Source organism: Diadema antillarum, unplaced genomic scaffold (genome assembly GCF_040938485.1).
Source record: "Diadema antillarum isolate AM-2024a unplaced genomic scaffold, OU_Dant_1.0 scf00000017, whole genome shotgun sequence".
Lineage (NCBI taxonomy): Eukaryota > Metazoa > Echinodermata > Echinoidea > Diadematoida > Diadematidae > Diadema > Diadema antillarum.
Genome location: NW_027270906.1, coordinates 3764985 through 3786750, shown reverse-complemented (window position 1 = coordinate 3786750; position 21766 = coordinate 3764985). Strand labels below are relative to the sequence as shown.

The 21766-nt window shown below is 42.0% G+C and overlaps 1 protein-coding gene across 1 annotated transcript; it reads right to left on the bottom strand.

Annotated features, from left to right (window-relative positions):
• Positions 1 to 1056: 1056 nt before the first annotated feature.
• LOC139725801 (uncharacterized) lies at positions 1057 to 18504 on the bottom strand. Its single transcript, XM_071636883.1, has 2 exons — positions 18442 to 18504; positions 1057 to 6126 (listed from the first exon to the last, which is right to left on the bottom strand). The coding sequence occupies exon 2, from the start codon at positions 6104 to 6106 to the stop codon at positions 1322 to 1324; it is 4785 nt and encodes a 1594-aa protein (XP_071492984.1). The 5' UTR covers positions 6107 to 6126; positions 18442 to 18504; the 3' UTR covers positions 1057 to 1321.
• Between the last annotated feature and the right edge of the window lie 3262 nt (positions 18505 to 21766).

The window sequence follows — 21766 nt, the reverse complement described above, 5'->3', positions numbered from 1 at the left end:
TTTTCAGCAAGAAGATGAAAATTTAGGCCTGCATTTGGACATCCCCCCATCCCATCCCACTTCCTTGGGTCCCAATGGGGTGGGGGGGGGGGGGGAGGGCACCCCTGATTCTCCCATGAACAAATTGGAAACAACAGTCATCAATATACTGACTCATTGTATTAACTTAGCTTAATCACTTACAGTTCCAGAGAAAAATCTGTAAAGATTCCTTACAGGAGGGGGAGGGGTGAGACCCCTGGGGCATGGTGCCCATTTGATGGAATTGAGATTCTATCCCCCTAGGGATGCTACCTGCCAAGTTTTGTGAAAATTGGTGATAGGGTTTTCAAGAAAAAGATGAAAATTTACAATTTGGGTCCAAGTTTAGGCCCCCTGGGGCCCCCCAGGTGGAGCATGGTGCACATTTGATGGGAATGAGATTCTTTCCCCCTAGGGATGCTACCTGCCAACTTTGGTGAAAATTCATAATGGCATTTTCAAGAAAAAGATGAAAATGTACAATTTGGGCCCCATTAGGACCCCTCCCCACCCCCCTCCCCTGGGTCCCAAGGGGGGCACCCCTGATTCCGCCATGAACAAATCTGAAACTACAGTCATCAATGTATTAATTCATAGTATTAACTTAGCTCTATCACTTTTGGTTCTAGAGAAGAAGATTTTTTAAGATTCCTTAATTTTGGGGGGTTTGGGCCCCTCTGGGGGCCCCCCAGGTGGGGTATGGTGCCCATTTGAAGAAATTGAGATCCTATCCCCTAGGGATGCTACCTGCCAAGTTTGGTGAAAATCGGTCATGGGGTTCTCAAGAAGAAGATGAAAATGTAAAAGTTTATGCACGATGGACGACGCACGACGCACGACGCACGACAGACGCCGGACGACGAGCGATCGCAATAGCTCACTTGAGCCTTCGGCTCAAGGTGAGCTAAAAAAAGTAAGGAATATTGAAGCAATAAATGAGAACTAGGAAAAGTTACTTCTGGCAACAGAATGAGAAACAAATATAATACAATCAAAAAGACAAAGATCGTACATAAAGGCAAAAATGGGCTAAGATTGAAACTATGTTCGAAGAATATTTGGCAATAAGGAATTAACTTCCCAGGTTTTAGTCCATGCTTACATAACATAGGCCTATGAATTTGTGGCTTGCTGATATCTGGTAAATCATCCCTCTATTAGCAAATCATACCTCTGTTCTAGTCCTTTATTCATGCCTATTTCAAAAGAGTAACTCTGTAGAATTTCAAAGCTGTAAGACAACAGAGCTCTGCAAGACAACATAATGGTTAACAACAAAATATCAGTGTCTTGTTGAGATTTAGGGAGGAACTGATCGGAATGGGTCGTCTTTGTCCATGTGCTCCTCCTTGTAGTGCTGGTTGACTGCACAACGAGAGTCACTGTGAAAACTGCAGAGTTGGCACTTGAGGGGTTCGGACTCCTTCTTTTGGTGTCGACGCATCTTTCGTGGCTCTGCTGTGTGATAGTCACAGAACCAGCAGCACAGAACGGTGCGCCCCGACTCGCGCAAGACCTGGCGGCTACACTGAAGCACTGTGTCACCACATTTCACTATCTGATCCCCAGTCACCTGTGAAGGAGTGGTAGCTGCACTGCTAGATGGTGCCGTCTGAGCATTGCTGGTGTCCGGTGCAACCAGCTCTAGTGGCAGGTACTTGTCACTCGTGTTGCCAATGATTGCTCGGCTGGTCACAACGGTTGATGTTGTTGCTGTCATGGAAGTGGAAACAGTTGTTGCAGATGGCATGTCTGGGGCTGAGCTGATGGCTGGTGGAGCACTACTTTGTCTGCTGGACAGAGGTTGTTCCGAGAGTCTGGGAGTTGGCAGAGGTTGACTGGGTTGAGCAAGCCCAGTCATAGGGCCAGTCATAGGAGTACTGAAAGACACTGTGGTTGATGTGTGTGGGATGCAGGATGATGAGACAGAGGAAAGGCTGCCCATGGGGTGGTGGGTCAGAGAGTGCTCACATGGCAGGGCACTTGAATACCTGTGGGCACCTGCAAATGCGGCACTATGACGTCTGGCACTGTGAGCCAACAAGCGTTGTAAGTTCTGCTCAAACAATGAGTTCTGTTCCCTGTTGGCCAGGATGCTGCTGTGTTGCAATGAGCCGAGAGGCCGAGGCACCCGACTGCTGCTAGAACTTGCTACATCAGCTGTATGATGAGATGACTGCCCAACTTGAGGCATCCTCAGTGGTGCTGTGGGTATTGAATTTTCATAGTGTGGTGATGGGTGAGGGAGATGGTTCCTGGCGTAGTTGTCAAGGTGATCAGTAGAAGGGAAGTTGCGATGGAGGGGTGCAGGGTGAAAGTTGTTATTCACACCAGGAGAGAGTCTGTGCAAAGATGAAGGAAACCTTGGACTGTACAACACACTGTCATGGACATGAAGCTGGCCGTATGAGTGCGGTGAGAGCAGAGGAATTTCAGAGTTTGGAGCCGGACTGGGAGGCATGTACAGAGGACGGTGGAGAGTACTGTAATGAGATGGAAGATACATACGATGTCTGTCATGTGATGCAGGGGTGATGGGATGGTGAACAGGAGATGTTGGAGCAGAAATCATCGCAGGTGCTTGAGTACTCTGTCCCATAGCACTGTGACTTGAGAAATTTCCTGGTATAGGAACACCATGGATTCCTCCAACTGGGAGCCCAGGAACTGGTGCAGAATTTCCAAACATAATGGGAGGAACCAATGGGTACGGCACTTTCGGTCCTGGCTCATTTGTTGGGGTGCTGAAATTCATAGGATTCGGATGATTACCTGCAGTCACACTTTTCTCACTTGCTACTGGGAAGACAGGTACCTGAGCTGCATGAGAAGTGGAGATAATATTTGTATTTCCTGCTCTTGTATGAGGAGGATGGGTAGGTGGAACAGCTGGATGTCCTGTCCTCATGCTCGCTTGAAATTGTTCACCCATGTCTGATCTAGCTGTCAGATTACTCTGGAGTGGGACAGACTGCACAGAGGATGACGCTATCAGGGTATCACTCGTACTATTGCCGTCAGAAGGTGTAGGTCTCTCTGGTTGCTGCCTCATCTGTGCAGTGGCGGATGGGCGTGTGGCATGGTGCTGGTCGACACTGTTGGCAAATGGTGGATGGTGTGGCCTCACCTGTGCATTTCCAGCCCATTGGGGTTGCCAGACGGGATGTATGCCTGAGGATGATGGCATTCTTGCAGCATTCATCTGCAATTGGGGCCTCTGAGTTGCTGTATGGAAGGTGCTACTGCTGAAGGCAGTTGACACAGGATGGTTCTGAGTACTGCTTATATTTTGCCTATCACTTCCTGGATTGATAATCTGTGTCGAGACAGCAGGACCATTCTGCATGAGATTTTGTTGATTTTCACCAGCTCTTTGGGAGTGATTCCTTACTTCCATGTTGGGGGCTCGATTTTCAGGATAGTGTGACTGTTCATTTTGACTCGGAACTCCACCTGGAATCCTTGACACATTTCCGGCAACACTCTCCCTGGGAACTGGTTGGTTGCTATTTACAGCTTTACCACCGCTGCTGGGTGGCACATTTAGGTGTTCTGTTCTGCAAGTATTTGGAAAGCGAATGTTAGTAATCCCACCTTGTCCTACATTCACACTTGGTGACCGTAATGTATGTGATGATGCAGATCGTTGCTGTCTCTGCGTTTCATGGCCAGCATGAGAACTTGAGGAGTAGGTTATGGCTGTGTGAATGCCATGGTGTGAATTTCTTGCATGGTTGTGTGGTGAAGTTATGCTCTGAAGCTTCTGGCCAGCATTACAAGATGCCATATTATTCTGAGTTTGGAATGGAGTGATTTGAAGATTTCCTTGTGTACTTGCACTATGACCCTGGAATGCTGCATTCACCTGTGGTACACAGTTGTTACTTGTAGACACAGTACACGGGGACTGAACACTCGTCTGACTGGGGACAGAAACAAGGCCAGTCTGTTGCTGTCTGCTGCTTGCAACACTACCCCCACTCCACTGACTGCGCACTTCTGCACCAGAAACTTGATTTGTTTGACACTGAGTTGATGAAGCTATATGATTGCGAGTAGAAGGGGCTGTGGCTTGATTGGGTATTGAAAGCATCGACACTGTAGAGGATTCCGCATTAGTTGTGGAGCTGCCATGTGTAGTACATGTAACCCTGACAGTTTCAGATACTTGTGTTTGTGACCCGCCCGTTGTAGTGGTCACTGTACCAGCTGCACTTCGAGGCAAAGGTGTGACAATTGCCGTAACGGCTCGTCGCGTTGGACTGTCTGACAGAGTAGTGGTGGTAGACACAGGCATGCCAACATCACTCATACCAAGGACTGCACTCACATTGTCATCAGACCCTAAAAGGCTTCCTGATGACTGGTCCATCTCTACACTGAAGGTATGCATTTCATCCATACTGTACAGACTGGAATCATCCAAACGTGCGGAATTTCTGTTTGGAGTACTACAAGACAAGGGCATGTTCTGGGATTGATGGGAAGCCAATCTGCTTCCAGGGGTACCTTGGATACCTCTGAATTGACTGACATGGCTAAAATTCCATTGTGGATGACTAATAGATTCTACCAAAGCAGCAGTAGATGAAGGAAGGCTTCTGTGTACAATACTGCTGGTGACCACTGGAACATTAGAAGCAGAACTGGTTTGTGAGGGGTTATTTGATCCAGATACTGAAGACATCAGAGTTGCTTTTGTCACTGTAACACCAGAACTGCTTTGAGGAATCATAGGTTGGACAAATGGCTGTAGAGTGCTTGTGGTCAATGAAGTTACACTGGAATCAGTTCTGTTAGGCTGTGGGTGTTCACGCGATATTCCATCAGAGTTTTGCCTCACTTGTAGATTGGCAGTAGGAGTACAAGGTACCTGCAGACTAGTACTGGATGGATGCTGTAGATTATTATGGTGTGAACTTGATTTTAAGATAGTGCTGGAACAAGATGAAGTCGGTTGATTCAGATATGTTTTCTGAGTAGAAAAATCATGATGTGGTGGTCTGTGCACTACAGCAGTGCTCGAGACAGAAGGTGTAGTAAGTCCATCCTTTCCTGGTGCAGAAACTTCCCGAGTTGTATGTTGAGTGTTTCCTATCACGGGGATCTGCCTTTCTACAGAGACAAGAGGTGGTCTCTTTTCAGCTGATGGAATTTGCGCTTGTTGTGTCCTGCTAGCTTCCAATGTTGACAAAGTAGTACATGGTGTCACATTAATGCTTTGTATCATCTGCACTCCATTCTGATCAGTCTGCAAAGGTGTTGCACATGTCTCTTTTGGAATGTCACTACGAGCATGAGATTCTCTACTTTTGTCTTTAATACTATCCACAGAAGATGCATCTTGACTTGTTTCCTGTGTAGTACTGGTAGCTTCACCTGTAGAAACTGGCAATTCAAAAGTTATGCCATGGTTTGCCATGAAGTCCCCACTGACACCACGTAAGATGTCCTTGAACAGGGAACCATTCTTGATCATGCTATACTTGTATCTGCATGGTTTTGTTTTGGTTCCTGTGGATGGTGATTTATCTTGCTTAGAAGCCCCTAATGAGTTGGGGCCTTCCTTTTTACTTGCGTGCGCACCAGTAATGTTGACAACCGAGGACCCTTTGGTCTTTTGTGAGTCTGCTGCTACAGTCAAAGGGCTCCTGGAGGCACTCGAAGTCTCCGGCTGATTGACACTGACGACAACTGGCACCATGACGGGAATGGGGATGGGGACTTGCAGTGGGATGTAAGAACCATCTTTGCCTGGCACCACAGGCACTGGTATCGGCATTATCATGGGTCCTCCACACATCAGTGGCAGGGAACCACTGGGCCTCATGACATACAAGCTGTTGGCATCCAGCTTCGGTGAGGGAAGAACTGTGACTTCCTTTCCCCCAGCAACATCATTCTTGACTGGAAGAGCTGCAGAGAGTACTGACTGATGCTGGTCCTTTCTGATCACAGGTTTGGGAGCAATTGGTTTGAATTTCTTGCGACATAAATCTTCCATCGATGTATCTGGAGTGTCTCCATCATCCACGGACCTCTTGCACGCTGGAACTGCCAATTTCTTCTTCTTTGGTGACTCCATTGCACTTCCCAGGCAATCACCTACAAAAAAAGAATAACAAAGTAAAGCAAAGACTCCACAGTTAAACAGAATAGTCAAGATAGGATCAAACAAACAGAAAGGTTGAGTTATCTTTACAATCAGACCTTAAAATTTGAATCATTTATACAATGGAAATTCAAGGTTTCACAAGTTAATACAAAATGTTGATATTAGTAGCAGCATATAACACATCAAATAAAGTGATTATGTCATGGTATCTCAGGTTTCCCATTGACCTACATAAACACATATCTACACCAAATTCATTTTTAACCTGGTAATGAGGATTTTTGGGGAGACAGTACTTAGTAGCTGTTATGATATCTACCAAAACACAATGTTTTTGATATTTTGTTAACCAACAAATAGGAGAGTTCTGATTTGATGACATCACCACTTCAGCCACTTTGCACATAGTTATGGCCAGTCTTACTACTGTATAAGCCAAATATTTTGTGAGGTTTTTATTTTCGTGAATTTTGTGAGTCAGGTGCTACTCACAAATCTGAAGACACACAAAAATATTAACTCTGATCCCTATTTGATTGTAACATGCACAAATACATTTCTCTGTTTGACCAGTACTGTACTCCACGATCAAGAATTTAACCACTCGCTAAATCGTTGTGAAGTCCTGATTTGCAAAAATTGGACTCGCTAAATATATGGCGTATACAGGATTTTCATGAAAACTTGTAAACATTGAAAAATCCATAAATTTCTTATTTGAAGTCTGGTTTTGAAGTTCTACCCTTTTTCTCATTTGATTTAACTAATTATATTAAAGTTAACTTGCACATGGTATGGCATTGCATTCAGTTACCGGTATATGATCGAGTGTCGGATATGCAAGGATTAATTCTCCGTATCACATATTCATCGCTAATGATCAGGTCCATACAATGGCCGTATGCTACATGCAGATGAATGAGGTGATCTTATTTTCAATTTTAAATATTATTATAAATTCTAGGAGATAAGTACACAAAAATGATTGAGCAAAGACTGATGGCATATTGGGACATGACTTTTGAAAACACTGATTGAAAAAACTGAGGATATTAATTTGGATGAATGGCAAGCATCAAAAATAAAATCACATCACAGAATGACATGATGGATTCCTGAATTAAGACACTGTTGCAATAATATCCTCCAAGAATTGTTTTCCTTCAGATGATCTTCAAATGTTAATATGATATTAACATTTATATTTTCCAGTGGACATGAAAAAGGGACATTTTCATTGATGTGATACTATAGTTATATCAACATTCTTAACCGGTTGAGGACAAGTCCCGAGTATACCAGGGCAAGTGTCTATGGGAAATGCATGTTGTAGCAAAATTAGTCCGTCCTCAATGGGTGAAGGTTGAAAAATAAAACAACTTGATAAAATGAACTGGGGTGTATGCACCCTAGTATAAAATGAATTCAAGCAAATCGGGGAAAACTGACCAGAAATATATGATTAAATATTCAATTCACCCTAATTTATCACAAAGGCAGCAAGGTTGATATAGCACTGGGGGAAAATGCCATCATGTGCTGTCCTTAGATCAAAGTGTGCTAGTGTAAATTGTCAGACTGCTGCATCACAGTGCATTTTTCTACTGGTTTAACAATTAACACAAGTGTTGGAGACGGCAGAAAACACTTTTGATAAAAATTAAAATTGATCATTGCATTAGAATATGGGATGATTATGCCACTGAAATTTCAATTGCAGTACACCAGGACAAGACTTAACTGGACATCAAGAATATGATTATGATCCATTAGCCAGACCAGACAAGCTGAGCTTTGCACTGGGCCGGATGCATAAACGCTAGCAATTGCTTGTGCTAGCCTTTTACTCGAATCCGTATGCATAAAAACAAGCAATTGCTTGCAAGCAGAAGCTTTTGCTAGCAATCACAAGCAATTGCTTGCTGCCCGCAAGCAATTGCTTAGAGACCAAGCGTTTGCTTAAAAACGTATGCATAAAACATACCTTTTGCTTGTTCTTGCTAGCAATTGCTTACGATTTTCCAAGCTCTGCAAAATGAACTTGAGCTTTTGCTTAACTTGGACGTTCCCTTAGGGTACCATTTTCACATTCATACAAGAAAGACCACACTTGTGCAGGAGTGGTATAAATCTACAAGAACTTACTCTTTAGCAGCGTTAGAAACTTTTTCATTTCAACAATGGGAAAGTCCAGTGGTCAGCACGCAAAATGTGATGAAAAACAGGTAGATGTCTGACTTCGGTGGAGAGCAAGGAGACTTCTCTCCACGTGAGATCTGGCAGATCCGGGCTATCTCTACAAGCAGTGATGGGAATCAGCCAGTACGTGTGTGTAAAGATGTGTGTGTGTGCGTCTGTGTGCGCATTTATGAGTGCCATTTCATAGCTCTATTGCTATGTTAGGAAATGTTTCGCACACACACGCCCTTTCAAATACGTGTTGTCACACTCGCCTTTGTTCTTGTGTTCGCACAGGCGTGACGTTCCTTTTGTTGAAAACGCAAGCAATTGCTTGTGCAGGACAAGCAAAAGTTATGGGCAAGAGCAAAAGGTTATGCATATGAATTTAAGCAATTGCTTGAGCTACACCTTTTGCTAGACGAGCTTGTGCTTTTGCTTGAAGCAATTGCTTACAAGCAATTGCTTGTTTTATGCATTCCGCCCAATGTGTCTGACAAGTACCCATAAGGGATACCCCTAGGAACAGTTACAAAACATTAAAAGATTCTACTTTGTACAAGTGTACTTCAAATTATGTTTTACTCACATGAAATCTATTGCTTTGGCTTATGAATTTGGTACAGTACTCTCCGCATAATCGGGTAGGCTCGGGCAGAGCGTTTCTTACCCGATTAAGCGGAGTACCCGATTAACAGAAGAACTCGTCTCATTCACAATTGACACACAAAATGTGCTATGTACATGTATTGTACACTGCACCAAACACCTACACTGTATGCTTAACACGCGTGCTTGCACGGCACATCATACATACCTTACACTTGCTCAGTCACGAGCAATAATTTACATTCTTTTTATGGACAAATTATGTCTTCAGAAAACTTTGTCGTTTGACTATAGACTCCCTGCTAACACGCAGGCGATTTCCAAAATGAACACATCTCTTTGCCTGCACTAGTCAGGTAGAATGTCGGGTCACTTTTCGAGAAGTGACTGGGGAAAAGCAAAATTATGGAGCTGGTGAATGGCCTGATTTTCGTTGCAAGTGAACTTCTTGTATTGTGAATGTTGTTGTAGAGTAAGGGAGGAGCGCAAGTGTGTTTAACTCCAACCTGTCTGTCTGCACAGACGCAGTTGTGAGTGCCAGCTACGTGTGTAATTTTTGTTTACGTGTGGCAAGTCAGTGTTGGTATTTACCCATTTATGCGGAGATGCAACCCGATTTTCAGGTAATTTTAATGTGCATTGGAACTGATTTTGACATAACTACCCAATTAAACGGAGTACCCGTTTAAGCGATACCCGATTACATGGAGAGTACTGTATAACAATTGCAATCAAAAGCTAGGCATCATGCAATGTTCATTGGACAAAATATGCATTTTTTACTGCAAAACCTGTTCATCCCAGCATGAATTCAAAATGCTTTGTACCATGCTGTGCAGTGTGTGCTTCACTTTGGATTGTCTGCTAGTGCAATTGTTTCAGTGTGCGCACTGCACTGCTCCAGTGTATCGCCACACTGCCAACAGCTAGCCCGACCAGACGCTGTAAGTACGCTGTGCGAATACAGCGTCTGATAGGCGAGGCATGCAGCTTCAAAGTGAGGAACCAACACAACTAAAAAACTTATGAAAATTTATACTTCTCTTCTACAAACAGAATACGTTACTCATGCTAAATGCATGCTTGTATTACAGAAGAATTGTTCACCACACCGGGTCCATAGAGAGCCCTTGCGATAAGTCCGTGGAACAAAAAAGGATGCAAGGATTAATTCTCCGTATCACATATTCATCGCTAATGATCAGGTCCATACAATGGCCGTATGCTACATGCAGATGAATGAGGTGATCTTATTTTAAATTTTAAATATTATTATAAATTCTAGGAGATAAGTACACAAAAATGATTGAGCAAAGACTGATGGCATATTGGGACATGACTTTTGAAAACACTGATTGAAAAAAACTGAGGATATTAATTTGGATGAATGGCAAGCATCAAAAATGAAATCACATCACAGAATGACATGATGGATTCCTGAATTAAGACACTGTTGCAATAATATCCTCCAAGAATTGTTTTCCTTCAGATGATCTTCAAATGTTAATATGATATTAACATTTATATTTTCCAGTGGACATGAAAAAAGGACATTTTCATTGATGTGATACTATAGTTATATCAACATTCTTAACCGGTTGAGGACAAGTCCCGAGTATACCAGGGCAAGTGTCTATGGGAAATGCATGTTGTAGCAAAATTAGTCCGTCCTCAATGGGTGAAGTTTGAAAAATAAAACAACTTGATAAAATGAACTGGGGTGTATGCACCCTAGTATAAAATGAATTCAAGCAAATCGGGGAAAACTGACCAGAAATATATGATTAAATATTCAATTCACCCTAATTTATCACAAAGGCAGCAAGGTTGATATAGCACTGGGGGAAAATGCCATCATGTGCTGTCCTTAGATCAAAGTGTGCTAGTGTAAATTGTCAGACTGCTGCATCACAGTGCATTTTTCTACTGGTTTAACAATTAACACAAGTGTTGGAGACGGCAGAAAACACTTTTGATAAAAATTAAAATTGATCATTGCATTAGAATATGGGATGATTATGCCACTGAAATTTCAATTGCAGTACACCAGGACAAGACTTAACTGGACATCAAGAATATGATTATGATCCATTAGCCAGACCAGACAAGCTGAGCTTTGCACTGGGCCGGATGCATAAACGCTAGCAATTGCTTGTGCTAGCCTTTTACTCGAATCCGTATGCATAAAAACAAGCAATTGCTTGCAAGCAGAAGCTTTTGCTAGCAATCACAAGCAATTGCTTGCTGCCCGCAAGCAATTGCTTAGAGACCAAGCGTTTGCTTAAAAACGTATGCATAAAACATACCTTTTGCTTGTTCTTGCTAGCAATTGCTTACGATTTTCCAAGCTCTGCAAAATGAACTTGAGCTTTTGCTTAACTTGGACGTTCCCTTAGGGTACCATTTTCACATTCATACAAGAAAGACCACACTTGTGCAGGAGTGGTATAAATCTACAAGAACTTACTCTTTAGCAGCGTTAGAAACTTTTTCATTTCAACAATGGGAAAGTCCAGTGGTCAGCACGCAAAATGTGATGAAAAACAGGTAGATGTCTGACTTCGGTGGAGAGCAAGGAGACTTCTCTCCACGTGAGATCTGGCAGATCCGGGCTATCTCTACAAGCAGTGATGGGAATCAGCCAGTACGTGTGTGTAAAGATGTGTGTGTGTGCGTCTGTGTGCGCATTTATGAGTGCCATTTCATAGCTCTATTGCTATGTTAGGAAATGTTTCGCACACACACGCCCTTTCAAATACGTGTTGTCACACTCGCCTTTGTTCTTGTGTTCGCACAGGCGTGACGTTCCTTTTGTTGAAAACGCAAGCAATTGCTTGTGCAGGACAAGCAAAAGTTATGGGCAAGAGCAAAAGGTTATGCATATGAATTTAAGCAATTGCTTGAGCTACACCTTTTGCTAGACGAGCTTGTGCTTTTGCTTGAAGCAATTGCTTACAAGCAATTGCTTGTTTTATGCATTCCGCCCAATGTGTCTGACAAGTACCCATAAGGGATACCCCTAGGAACAGTTACAAAACATTAAAAGATTCTACTTTGTACAAGTGTACTTCAAATTATGTTTTACTCACATGAAATCTATTGCTTTGGCTTATGAATTTGGTACAGTACTCTCCGCATAATCGGGTAGGCTCGGGCAGAGCGTTTCTTACCCGATTAAGCGGAGTACCCGATTAACAGAAGAACTCGTCTCATTCACAATTGACACACAAAATGTGCTATGTACATGTATTGTACACTGCACCAAACACCTACACTGTATGCTTAACACGCGTGCTTGCACGGCACATCATACATACCTTACACTTGCTCAGTCACGAGCAATAATTTACATTCTTTTTATGGACAAATTATGTCTTCAGAAAACTTTGTCGTTTGACTATAGACTCCCTGCTAACACGCAGGCGATTTCCAAAATGAACACATCTCTTTGCCTGCACTAGTCAGGTAGAATGTCGGGTCACTTTTCGAGAAGTGACTGGGGAAAAGCAAAATTATGGAGCTGGTGAATGGCCTGATTTTCGTTGCAAGTGAACTTCTTGTATTGTGAATGTTGTTGTAGAGTAAGGGAGGAGCGCAAGTGTGTTTAACTCCAACCTGTCTGTCTGCACAGACGCAGTTGTGAGTGCCAGCTACGTGTGTAATTTTTGTTTACGTGTGGCAAGTCAGTGTTGGTATTTACCCATTTATGCGGAGATGCAACCCGATTTTCAGGTAATTTTAATGTGCATTGGAACTGATTTTGACATAACTACCCAATTAAACGGAGTACCCGTTTAAGCGATACCCGATTACATGGAGAGTACTGTATAACAATTGCAATCAAAAGCTAGGCATCATGCAATGTTCATTGGACAAAATATGCATTTTTTACTGCAAAACCTGTTCATCCCAGCATGAATTCAAAATGCTTTGTACCATGCTGTGCAGTGTGTGCTTCACTTTGGATTGTCTGCTAGTGCAATTGTTTCAGTGTGCGCACTGCACTGCTCCAGTGTATCGCCACACTGCCAACAGCTAGCCCGACCAGACGCTGTAAGTACGCTGTGCGAATACAGCGTCTGATAGGCGAGGCATGCAGCTTCAAAGTGAGGAACCAACACAACTAAAAAACTTATGAAAATTTATACTTCTCTTCTACAAACAGAATACGTTACTCATGCTAAATGCATGCTTGTATTACAGAAGAATTGTTCACCACACCGGGTCCATAGAGAGCCCTTGCGATAAGTCCGTGGAACAAAAAAGGATGCAAGGATTAATTCTCCGTATCACATATTCATCGCTAATGATCAGGTCCATACAATGGCCGTATGCTACATGCAGATGAATGAGGTGATCTTATTTTAAATTTTAAATATTATTATAAATTCTAGGAGATAAGTACACAAAAATGATTGAGCAAAGACTGATGGCATATTGGGACATGACTTTTGAAAACACTGATTGAAAAAAACTGAGGATATTAATTTGGATGAATGGCAAGCATCAAAAATGAAATCACATCACAGAATGACATGATGGATTCCTGAATTAAGACACTGTTGCAATAATATCCTCCAAGAATTGTTTTCCTTCAGATGATCTTCAAATGTTAATATGATATTAACATTTATATTTTCCAGTGGACATGAAAAAAGGACATTTTCATTGATGTGATACTATAGTTATATCAACATTCTTAACCGGTTGAGGACAAGTCCCGAGTATACCAGGGCAAGTGTCTATGGGAAATGCATGTTGTAGCAAAATTAGTCCGTCCTCAATGGGTGAAGTTTGAAAAATAAAACAACTTGATAAAATGAACTGGGGTGTATGCACCCTAGTATAAAATGAATTCAAGCAAATCGGGGAAAACTGACCAGAAATATATGATTAAATATTCAATTCACCCTAATTTATCACAAAGGCAGCAAGGTTGATATAGCACTGGGGGAAAATGCCATCATGTGCTGTCCTTAGATCAAAGTGTGCTAGTGTAAATTGTCAGACTGCTGCATCACAGTGCATTTTTCTACTGGTTTAACAATTAACACAAGTGTTGGAGACAGCAGAAAACACTTTTGATAAAAATTAAAATTGATCATTGCATTAGAATATGGGATGATTATGCCACTGAAATTTCAATTGCAGTACACCAGGACAAGACTTAACTGGACATCAAGAATATGATTATGATCCATTAGCCAGACCAGACAAGCTGAGCTTTGCACTGGGCCGGATGCATAAACGCTAGCAATTGCTTGTGCTAGCCTTTTACTCGAATCCGTATGCATAAAAACAAGCAATTGCTTGCAAGCAGAAGCTTTTGCTAGCAATCACAAGCAATTGCTTGCTGCCCGCAAGCAATTGCTTAGAGACCAAGCGTTTGCTTAAAAACGTATGCATAAAACATACCTTTTGCTTGTTCTTGCTAGCAATTGCTTACGATTTTCCAAGCTCTGCAAAATGAACTTGAGCTTTTGCTTAACTTGGACGTTCCCTTTTAAGTACCATTTTCACATTCATACAAGAAAGACCACACTTGTGCAGGAGTGGTATAAATCTACAAGAAATTACTCTTTAGCAGCGTTAGAAACTTTTTCATTTCAACAACGGGAAAGTCCAGTGGTCAGCACGCAAAATGTGATGAAAAACAGGTAGATGTCTGACTTTGGTGGAGAGCAAGGAGACTTCTCTCCACGTGAGATCTGGCAGATCCGGGCTATCTCTATAAGCAGTGATGGGAATCAGCCAGTACGTGTGTGCAAAGATGTGTGTGTGTGCGTCTGTGTGCGCATTTATGAGTGCCATTTCATAGCTCTATTGCTATGTTAGGAAATGTTTCGCACACACACGCCCTTTCAAATACGTGCTGTCACACTCGCCTTTGTTCTTGTGTTCGCACAGGCGTGACGTTCCTTTTGTTGAAAACGCAAGCAATTGCTTGTGCGGGACAAGCAAAAGGTATGGGCACAAGCAAAAGGTTATGCATATGAATTTAAGCAATTGCTTGAGCTACACCTTTTGCTAGACGAGCTTGTGCTTTTGCTTGAAGCAATTGCTTACAAGCAATTGCTTGTTTTATGCATTCGGCCCAATGTGTCTGACAAGTACCCATAAGGGATACCCCTAGGAACAGCTACAAAACATTAAAAGATTCTACTTTGTACAAGTGTACTTCAAATTATGTTTTACTCACATGAAATCTATTGCTTTGGCTTATGAATTTGGTACAGTACTCTCCGCATAATCGGGTAGGCTCGGGCAGAGCGTTTCTTACCCGATTAAGCGGAGTACCCGATTAACAGAAGAACTCGTCTCATTCACAATTGACACACAAAATGTGTATATACATGTATTGTACACTGCACCAAACACCTACACTGTATGCTTAACACGCGTGCTTGCACGGCACATTATACATACCTTACACTTGCTCAGTCACGAGCAATAATTCACATTCTTTTTATGGACAAATTATGTCTTCAGAAAACTTTGTCGTTTGACTATAGACTCCCTGCCAACATGCAGGCGTTTTCCAAAATGAACACATCTCTTTGCCTGCACTAGTCAGGTAGAATGTCGGGTCACTTTTCGAGAAGTGACTGGGGAAAAGCAAAATTATGGAGCTGGTGAATGGCCTGATTTTCGTTGCAAGTGAACTTCTTGTATTGTGAATGTTGTTGTAGAGCAAGGGAGGAGCGCAAGTGTGTTTAACTCCGACCTGTCTGTCTGCACAGACGCAGTTGTGAGTGCCAGCTACATGTGTAATTTTTGTTTACGTGTGGCAAGTCAGTGCTGGTACATGTGTTTTCATGTTTAATCACGCCCTAAGTGATCAGTCTTCTTTGCAAATTAAGCAGAGAATGCGATTAGCCATGAAAAATTTGACATTTATGATTTCTTTAAGTGTTAAATCTGCGATAAAATGTGGGTAGAAATTAGATAAGAAGAAAATTATTTACCCATTTATGCGGAGACGCAACCCGATTTTCAGGTAATTTTAATGTGCATTGGAACTGATTTTGACATAACTACCCAATTAAACGGAGTACCCGTTTAAGCGATACCCGATTTCACAGAGAGTACTGTATAACAATTGCAATCAAAAGCTAGGCATCATGCAATGTTCATTGGACAAAATATGCATTTTTTACTGCAAAACCTGTTCATCCCAGCATGAATTCAAAATGCTTTGTACCATGCTGTGCAGTGTGTGCTTCACTTTGGATTGTCTGCTAGTGCAATTGTTTCAGTGTGCGCACTGCACTGCTCCAGTGTATCGCCAACCTGCCAACAGCTACAATGTAGCCCGACCAGACGCTGTACGTACGCTGTGCGAATACAGCGTCTGACAGGCGAGGCATGCAGCTTCAAAGTGAGGAACCAACACAACTAAAAAACTTATGAAAATTTATACTTTTTCTTCTACAAACAGAATACGTTACTCATGCTAAATGCATGCTTGTATTACAGAAGAATTGTTCACCACACCGGGTCCATAGAGAGCCCTTGCGATAAGTCCGTGGAACAAAAAAATGTCAATTTCTGGCGCAATTCCTGACAGTCCGGGGTTTATCGTTGCAGAATTCAAAATGGCGCCTTCATGCTCCAAAGCGAGCGTGGCGTATGCGTTGAGAACGTACTGTATTACAGAACCTATGCGTATATCGTATTGCGTAGGGCCTACTGCCTAACGTCGTCTGCTGCGGAGAGATCTTATGCGTGCGTGCACTGCTTGAGTGTAGCAGCATGGTCGATAGCATACAGATACAGCTCTATGGGGCATTCACATCACGTATACGTATGTGTATTCAAATTGGCCTGGTGTGAAAGACAATTTACCGTTTGGACATGCTGGATATAATCATCAATTTCGGTAAGTTCATAACGTAAATTTGAATACTGATAGCATAGATATAGAGTCTTGTTATTGAAGATTGTATTAGATGAGTTTGAGGTGACAAAAATGATCTTAAGTATCAAAATTGAAAGCGATCGGAATCCGATTACAGAGCTCTCTTCGTGGTTGGTGGTCCCGCCTGTACAGCCCTGTCACGACGTACCTACATTGTACGTACAGCGACTGGGCTGTGTATAGTTAGCCGTATAGCCAACAGCATGACCCAAATTAAAAGTGCAGCAATGCGCAATGACCATCCAATCACTCCGCGTAACTCTGCCTTTACCCAAGCAAATACTCAAGTAACCATGCGGAGAGAAGTACTATGCATATATAGGCCTACTGCCACAATTAGACCCTCTACTATCTAGCTGTAAGTTTACTTCCAGACTCTAGTTAAGGTTTCTAACATTAATTCTACTTTGTATTTTTTTTGTACGAAAGGAAAGTGCATGGTCTAGACTAGACAGAAAGATCCGTCTGTCCGGAGGACTCTTTTATATTTTGCCATTAACGCTGTCCTCCGTAGACAGACGGAAGGTATCAGTACCCATTGCTGTGTGGATGTTCTTAACCACTGTCTCTATGGAAAATTGGGTGAGGTACCTCACCCTTCTCGATTGCGTCTAATTCACGGCCCTAGGTCGGCAAATTTAAGCTTGTATTGTGAAATTAGCTTTTTAGGAATACATTACACTCACCAGATTAATGAATAATCCAATATTTTAGTACAAATTTTCAACGTAAAACACAGCCTGTCGCGTCGTCACGTTCGAACTGCAGAAACACACACTATGAATCTATTAGCCAATCACATGTGAGGTAGCTTCTACGTGTTTGTTTTACTAAAACACGTACCTCGCATGTGATTGGCTTTCAATGACTTACAGATTCAAAATGGCGACGTACTGCTTGCGAACGGCGATGTTGCGATATCGATAAAATTTCTGCGTTATAACCGAGTTACTGTATTTCGATTGCACAATGTGAGAAATTAACCCCAAATATTGCTGCATAATGTGTCATGTCATGTCAAACTTGTTTGAATGTAAAATAGCTGCCTGAAATTTGGTTAATCATAACGTTTGATCTGTGCGCTACTGCCACACAGGAGCTGGCATCATTGACTTCGGTCTGTATACGGAGGGGATCCGTGAAGCCAGACGTAGTCTCCGCGGAACATTCCCCGATGGACAGATACAGACCGATCTTTCGGTCAAGGTCTAGACTAGACTCTAGGTCTAGACAGCTTCAAAATTCCTTTTCAACACGAGAGTGTTTGCAAGCTCTTCATGAGACGTATGCCCTGCAATCTAATGACTAGTTTGGACACCTAGTATAGCCAAAAGCATTACTAAATAAATATTGTTACGTCTTTTGGTGGCATGTTAAAGAAACAACTCTTCGTGTGTTATCAACCAACAGTCTATTTGCATGTATGGGACTAGCTACATCATATGGATAGCTGAATAACACGCTCGATCGCTCGTATCAGTACGTCTACGTGGAGTCAAAATTATTCTTTTCTAGACCAGATGTTTAGCCATGTTTGATTGTCTGGGGAAAAGGGGGAGTTCAAATCTTGCCTCATATAAATCAAGTGTTTGGTTCTTACCATAATGACGATTTCAGAAATCTATACGACAGTATCTTCTTCGTAGTTAGTCGACGTTTTGGCCTGGACAGAGTTCTAGCTGTCTTGTTTTAAACGCAGAGGGCGCGCTCGCGATCGCGAAATATCGACGCTCCGCCCCGCTCGTGTGGTGGTCGCGCTTGCTCCTCGATCTTTCGCGATGCAATTTGAGGATGAGAAGATTAGTCCCGTTTTCACGACCTCACGTTTTAGAGTGGCTGAATGGCTGGTACATGGCGCCCTGAGATGCTCAAAAACTCGATGCACACAATTCGACAGTGTACATCAAAACGTGACATTTCAGCTTTCTCTGCCTCAGTAGCTATGGGTATCCATGGGTAGGCCTATGGTTCAAAGAAAATCTGGGGAATTCACATTATTCGTAAAGAAAGAACTTATTGTATAGCTCCACGTTTAGAGTCAATCGAAAGAAAAATAGAAATACAAGGTGAATTAAAATGAATGTACCGGTATATTTGTCATTCTCAGAAGACGATTTTAATAAAGATTTCTCTGTGATTTATCAAAAATATCTTGTTAAAATTGTAGATGTTGGACCTATAAATATTCAAAGGGCTCAGAATCTTTCCAATCCATTAATTGCAGTGAGACAAGATTCACACCGGGGTAAAAAAGGAACTTTACTGCGAGATAATTTGAGCTCTAGCTCAGAATTAGGTGCTGAGTTAAACCATATCATAGGGATATATTCAAATTTAGGTGATCATCGACAATAAATCTGTAGGCCTACATATTGCAATAATGATCACAACTTTACATGCTCTCATGAAGGAGATATGAAAAATCGACCTATTATACAATAAAACTCTATAGTTTATTAATTATGATTGTGATGTCACTCGCAATTAGGCCTACTTACTAGATCAATGAATTTTTCCCCTCTCCCTGCTCTTAATTCTTCTTCTTCTTCTTCTTCTTCTTCTTCTTCTTCTTCTTTTCCTCCTCCTCCTAGCTCTTACCCTCTGTCGTCAATGGGGGTAAATCTCCTCGACAGTGGGTTTCTTTTTTGTATTTCTTTGTTTTGTTTAGGGGTTTCTGGGTTTAACCCCTTAACCGTTCTTGTTTGTTTGTATTTGCTTTTGTTCTTGTTTTGTTTGGGTTTTTATTTTGTTTTTGTTTGTTTGTTTGTTTGTTTTTTGTTTTTTGTCGGCTTGTCAGCCGATTTTGGAAGAGAAGTGGCTGCAACAACTCTTTGAAGAATTTTTTCCAAGTTTTTCATGACCCATCGTCGTTAGGTTATCCCCCCCCCCACCCACTTAGCAAAAAGCTAGATCCGCCCCTGATCGTCATCATCTTTTAGCTGTCTCTATAATAACCCGATAACAGTAGGCTGATTGTATACAAATTACTTTACAGAGGATCTATGGCTGATCTGTATATATGAGAGATATTAAAGGACAAGTTCACCTTCATAAACATAAGGATTGAGAGAATGTAGCAATATTAGTAGAACACATCATTGAAAGTTTGAGGAAAATCAGACAATCCGTTCAAAAGTTATGAATTTTTGAAGTTTTTGTGCAGTACCCGCTGGATGAGAAGACTACTGCAGTGTATGAATAACTTAGATGTCACATGCGTACAACAATATAAGGAAAATATAAAGAGAATTTCACAAAATTCCATCTTTTGAAAAAAGTACACATTCCCCTGACTCGTTACCGATAAATGTTATGGGTAATATTATTCCCCCTGCCTTTAGAAAGAGTCAAATCAATTGCTCTTTTATTATGCGAAAAAAGTGAAAATATGTTGAATTTTCTTTTATATTTCCTTTATACTGTTGTACGCATATGACTCACAAGCTGTAGTAGTCTCCTCATCCAGCGGTTCCAACACAAAAATTTAAAAAATTCATAACTTTTGCATCGATTGTCCAATTTTCCTCAAACTTTCACTGACGTGTTCTACTAATATTGTTGCATTTTCTCAATCCTTATGTTTATGAAGGTGAACTTGTCCTTTAAGGACATCTCAATGTCCCTTATGATGTGTATGGGGACGCATATCTTTATATTACTTTTGACTTTTAATACATGAATAGAACAGGTGAGATTATTTTGCATATTTTTTTAATCTTCTTCTCTGAGAATATCATATTTATTAATAGATCTTTAGAGTAGGATGCTGTCCCTCTATGTCTTCATTGAAACAAACAAAAAATGTTCATATACTAACTCTTTTTCTATCTAGTGATCAAGCTGTGATTTCGCTAATGTGTGAATAGGTCTAATCTGTTATCTTTCCTTGCTGTGAATAGTTATACTGACTGGATCATTTACGTCCTTTCGTAGAGTATCTTTTCAACATGCACTGCCAGAGCGGGTTGATAGATAGAGTTGCGACACTGGGGTACAAAGGTCACGTCAAATAGTTCCCCCTGGTCGTCGATGTCGACGAATTATTTCTACAGGGTTTTCACATAGGCGCGCAGTACCCGGCACCCAGCGGCAGTGTGAGATACCGTTGTTCCTTGCGACGGGAGTGTGACTTGTAGAGAAAAATGTCGTGTTTTTACGGCAATCATGTAAACTTAATGAAGTAGAGAAAGCAGTACTTGCCTGTCGAAGTCAAGGAAACGGTTGCAAACAACCAGTAAGGATGAAATATTTTCAAAGTGGTTTTAACGCTCCTGGATGATGTTGATGGGCGAACGTCAAAATGTAAGGACGGAAATATCATGTAGTCCCACTCCTTTACAGTTGTTGTTGTAATTCAAAATCCCGGGTTGTGGGTCTTTATTGTTGTTATGACGACAAGGGGAAGCTATTTTGCACTCTCGCGCAAGACCCATGCGCGGAGCGCGTAACTCTACTTTGCGCGAGCCACGGAGAAAAATAACAATGAATGCATTGTTTGCGTCATAATAGGGTACGCGGTTTTCTAAGGTCTTATCGACATCATACGACCAGGGGGAACTATTTTGAGGGAATGACCAATCAGCGCGAACTTCCGGTGTCGCAACTCTATCTATCAACCCGCTCTGTGCACTGCTATGCACAGGTGTACCCTTGAAAGTGCGTGAGACATTGCTAAGATAGACACCTAACTCCGCAAATTGGCACACATTGACCTTTTCACGACTGGATGAGGCTCGCATACTAGTACAGTACAGGATCTCTCGTAGGCTGCCCGCTAAATCGATAGGAGGATCAAGGAAGACGGTGAATGGATGTTGCGTGCAGACTGACGAATCGAGTGGTCGCCGGAGCCGTAGCGGGTAATGCACACACTAAACCGTGCTGTTAGCGCTTCCATACGTGCGCGCATTCCCACTGCATGCGCA